The sequence below is a fragment of the Ictalurus furcatus genome, chromosome 29, assembly GCF_023375685.1.
Source record: "Ictalurus furcatus strain D&B chromosome 29, Billie_1.0, whole genome shotgun sequence".
NCBI lineage: Eukaryota > Metazoa > Chordata > Actinopteri > Siluriformes > Ictaluridae > Ictalurus > Ictalurus furcatus.
Genome location: NC_071283.1, coordinates 1151737 through 1156736, shown reverse-complemented (window position 1 = coordinate 1156736; position 5000 = coordinate 1151737). Strand labels below are relative to the sequence as shown.

At 46.8% G+C, this 5000-nt stretch overlaps 1 protein-coding gene across 1 annotated transcript in view; it reads left to right on the top strand.

Annotated features, from left to right (window-relative positions):
- The window catches only part of tusc3 (tumor suppressor candidate 3), a 16960-nt gene extending 13039 nt beyond the window's left edge, over positions 1 to 3921 (top strand). Inside the window, exons 5-6 of the mRNA XM_053619556.1 lie at positions 310 to 450; positions 2478 to 3921. Coding sequence (XP_053475531.1) covers positions 310 to 450; positions 2478 to 2798 — 462 coding nt within the window. The 3' untranslated portion in view covers positions 2799 to 3921. The remainder of the gene's footprint in view (positions 1 to 309; positions 451 to 2477) is intronic.
- The last annotated feature ends 1079 nt before the right edge of the window (positions 3922 to 5000 follow it).

Here is a 5000-nt window from a genome sequence, read left to right as displayed (position 1 = left end):
AAGATAACGATTTATCCTGACGCGGTTAGTGATGTTTCGTCGATTTAAAAAAATAATAAAAAATCAAGAAAATGGAAAAGATTTCAGAGCTTAGAGAGCACAAATTTGAAGAAACAGACTAGTACGAATGGTTAAAAATCAACACTAATCATCAACTCCAACTGAGTTTTAAAACTTTTCCTAAAAGTACAGAAAGAGTTGAAGATACAAGCCGGCGCGTCGCTACGCCGTACACACGCTCGGCTCTGTGGAAAGAAAGGAAAGGTTGTTTTCAGCTCCTGACGTTACGTTCACCGTGTTTCCCCACAGATCCGTGTGTTCAGGCCGCCGAACTACTCGGGGACGATCGCTCTGGCCCTGCTGGTGTCTCTGGTTGGAGGTCTTCTCTACCTGCGCAGGAACAACCTGGAGTTCATCTACAACAAGACGGGCTGGGCCATGGCCGCTCTGGTAAACAGCGCTCCTCCTCTATCGCCGTTCTCAGACCCGAGTCTCGCTCGGACTAAACAACTCAGTGTCAAGCTGTCACAGTAAACTAATCGACAGCGGCGTGGCGTGACGGTTCAGAGTCGCCGTGACCGCACCGAAGTCGTAAAGTGTTCTGTTTGTCTTACGCCACAGCCGTCCAGTTTTGTATTTATTGAAGAACTTGACGGCATGATTTTTATCCATTTATAGTTACAATTCATACTGCGTAGCATCCGTGGGACACTTAAAGCACCTAAACATTCGTTCCCTCAGCGGTCTCTTGGGGTTTTTTTTGGATTTGGTCGCTATTTTGACGTCTTAAAGACCTTTTTTACCCGTTCGTCTTTTACCGGGGATGTTTCAGAGATGTCAGAGATGAGTTTAACGATCCTGTGATTATACTCCGGAAGCAGGCTGGGTATTCATTCGAGATAGCGTCGGTCGGAAAGGTCGGTTCCACTTCAGCGAGGCCGTATTGAGAGATTTCACAGCAGCCAGAAATACCCTGGAAGAGACGAAAGGTCCGGCCGACGTCGCGCGCGTTTTAAATAATTGTTAAAGATGTCGGAATCGAGCGGGGAGTTTTTGCTTAGAGGAAGTTGATCGATGTCCTTAAAAGCGGCGCGCGACGAGTGTGGGGTTCGTGCGGGAGCGTGCGCTGAGCTTAACGCAGCCAACGATGTTGTAACAAACGACGCTGTAGCCGTGCGCCATCGATGTTTCTTTATTTATTTATTTGTTTGTTCTGCAGGAAAGCGGGGAGGAAAAAAGTATGCGCTTGACCTTCTGCGCCGCACCGGCTGAAGTTTGTTATTCGGCGTATTGATTACAGGACGAGGCTCGACTATGGATTCTACTGCCTGAGAGGATCACATCGATCTCTCTCTCCCTCTCTCTCTCTCTCTCTCTTTCTTTTCTCCTTTCTCACACCATCACCATCTCTGTCTCCAGTAGAGCCTAAGAGTCTGAGTCGACTTCCAGAAGCTGTTCATTAAAAAGTAATGCGTTTACGTCAAACTGATTATCTCAGGCGAGGTTTCAGGACACGAGCAGATTCCTTTCTCTTTTCTATGAAAACTTCTCCTACGTGAATTTGTTCTAATTTGGATCGAGGTTAATGTTTTGCGAGTAGATAAGGAATAGAACAGTGTGTGTGTGTGTGTGTGTGTGCGTGTGCGTGTGTGTGGTGCTGTTATAGAATCGACGATGGAGCGGTGCGATTAAGTAAAGTACCGTGTGTTTTTCCTGTAACAGGAGGTTCCATCCATCTCGTTCCGAAGCGCTGACACTGGAGACTCCTTCCATAAATGTTGCGTAGCAGCGTAAACTGCCGGAACGTGACGCGAACAGGGACGAACTCATTTCCTCGACAACGCTAGAAGTAAAAACTTTTATTTGCACCAAATTGGCGCGGTGTTCCAGGGATAAAAGACGTTTCCACCGAGCCAATCACGTGCCGTTACGGGAAAACAACCAGCTTCACAGCGATAACGGTAGCTCCGCCTCTTCACGCCAACCCCATCGTCGATTACTTCACTACGGCGTCACGACGCAGTTACTTCATACTTTTGTTAAAACGTTAACACTGTCAAAAAAATAAAAAGGCGAGTACCGGTACTATTAGTTCTACTACAGACGCCGGACCCTACGCTCTCAGGAAGAAGGAGAGTACTTTTTCAAATCGTTTGGTGTTTGAGGAACCTGACAGTACTAAAGTCTATTACTCAAGCAGAAAAAAGGTACTAAACGGTACCTTTTCGACGGGAAGGTACTCCTCAGGCCACGTCTTTTCTATCAAATCATTGCTTTAAGAATTTGAGATATTTATATAGCGGAGCTTAAGGAGTGTATTGGTGAAGCTTGGAAGGTCCACGTGACTCACGTGTCCAGGTAAAAGATATCGGATAACGATGTGGAACCGCATCCTCGACTTGAGGACTTTTTTTTCTTTTTTTAAACGTCTCATGTGTTTTTCTCTCTCTCTCTCTCTCTCTTTTCCTCTTCTCTAGTGTGTGGTGTTTGCGATGACCTCTGGTCAGATGTGGAATCACATCCGAGGTCCTCCGTACGCCCACAAAAACCCCCAGAACGGCCAAGTGGTGAGTTCCAAACCTCGTTATTTATTCCGTACGTCTCCCTCCGCTAATCCGTCGGACACGCAGCGCAGCTTCGGCACAAACAGAACCTGCTCTTTATATTTGTTAAGCCTTTGTTTGTTTGTTTGTTTGTTTGTTTGGCGTTTATTTAGTGTGAGAACGTTCGGATCGCGATCTGGAGCGCTTACAATCCTGACGCAAGGGCGCTGTAAAACAATTGAATTAGGACATTAGGAGATAAAACATATCCCAAAAAATCCAGAATTTAAAATTCTCTGAGCGAGGAAACTCTGGATTGATCAACGGACCTGAGGAACGCTGGATAGACCTGGGGAACGCTGGATAGATCTGGGGAACGTTAGATAGACCTGAGGAACGCTGGATAGATCTGAGGAACGCTGGATAGATCTGAGGAACGCTAGATAGATCCAAAGGTTGCTGGACATACTGGACTTGAAGATCTCCCAGTGTCCATGAGGACCTTCAGGTGGATCCGAATAAATAACAGAAGGTATCTGAGGAACTTGCGCTGGATCCGAAGATCTCACAGTAGATCTGAGGAGCTCCAGATGAATCTGAATAAACACTGGAAAACACACAGCGCCGAGAAACTCTGAACGGTTCTGAAGATCTCACGTTGTATTTGGGAATGGATATCAGGATGGATCTTTGAGATCTTTGGATGGATCTGAGGGCCTGCAGATGGATTTGAATAAACGCAGGGATGAGTTCTGTCTCTGAAGATTGTCTCTGAAGATTGCTGGATGGACCAAAGGAACATCTGGATGAATCCGAACGAACACCTGAACAAATCTTAGGAACTCTAGCCGGATCCGAAGCGCTCGCGAAGGAACTGACGACATCTCAGGGTGGATCTGAAGACCTTGAGTTGGATCCGAGGAACGTCGGATAGGGATCTGAAGATCTCGCGAAGGGAGCTCTAGGGAATGGTAGACGGATATGAGGAACAGCGGGGTCCGTGAGGAACTCCCAGCTTCCAAATGGGTTTCCAGCAACTCTAGAGATGGATCTGAAGGTATGAAGACCGGTTGCTAGTGCACGTCGGTGCTGTAGCGTTTATGTGGAGGTGCAGCGTGAAGCCTGCAGCTCTGGAGAACTTTTCGACGACGCCTCTCATAAAAACAGGACAGAAAATAAACTTTTATTTCCAGCAAAACTGCCAGCGCACACAGTCGTGTAAATATTGAACAACACTTTAAGTGTTTGTCAGCAGTGTCAAAGTTTAACAGCGTACACACACACACACACACACACACACACACACACACACTCAGAAATGCAATAACTCCCGCTCTCATTTCTTTGTCCTTGTCCCAGAGAGGTTTGTGTGTCAGCGATCCGGTCAATAAAACAATTGAATCAGAGTCTTTTAATTAATACGCTATAAATAAGGGGATAAAAAGCTTCCCGAGCGTAATCCTCCTCCTGCCACGAGTTTCCTTTTCACCGAAACTCCCGCCGGAACGCCCGCGACGCTTATCGCCCGCAGTTAAGGGGGCGGCGTCGGAGCTCACGGCCGGCGTCGGAAAACGAGACCGCGGCTACGGAGTCGTGGAACGGATACTAAATTAGGGGTGCGTTTAAAACCGTCCGGGATCTTCCATCCCGACTCCGAGCGCTCTGTTTCACTTCCTGAGAAATGAATCGCTCTTTAACGACGGAACGTTCGGGTTAGACGTGTTCAACTTCCGTCAACGTGTTTATCTACTCACGTTAACCAACTCCAATGATAAAGTACGATAGGCATTTTTTATTAATTTTTTTTTTAAATAAAAGCACAAAGCTTGAGATTCGTGGATTTGCGATTTTAAACGGATCTTTCTCGGACCTCGGGTTCCTCGCCGCTTATTCGGCAGCTCGTAAAATAGCACTTGATCCAGCACGTGTTAATATGTCGGTGCGTCACTTAAAAACTCACGTTTTATGCCACATATTGGCTCAAATTTACTGTAGCTGGCTAATTCAAACGAAAAGCAGGTAAAGACGTAGCAGGTACGGTGTCGCTGAGGGCGTGGTCACGGGATTAGGATTAGCGAGCTACGTTTTAAAAAGTCGGAGCTTAGCTAGGTACAGTTAATCTGCCGCTTTGAGAATCCGGACACGTGAAAATGAGGTGTTTTGTAGTATGAGTGCTGCTGCCCCCACAAGGTTCACCGTGGTATTACGCTCTACCCAGACCTCTGCATTCTTACACACCACAACACGTTTCTGTCTGTCGGTTACGTAAACGACGCATCGATTATAAAAATCCGCATGGAACTATGGAATTATGCTAATTGGCGTCGTCTTTCAACGTGTCAGACCGAAATCGTTAGAGTGCCCAGGCGTAGAAGAGGAAAGACAGCGAGCACTGAGCGTGTGGAAAGGATGTTCAGTACGAGCAGAGCGTGTGAAGATTAAACGCTGGAGCAAAGC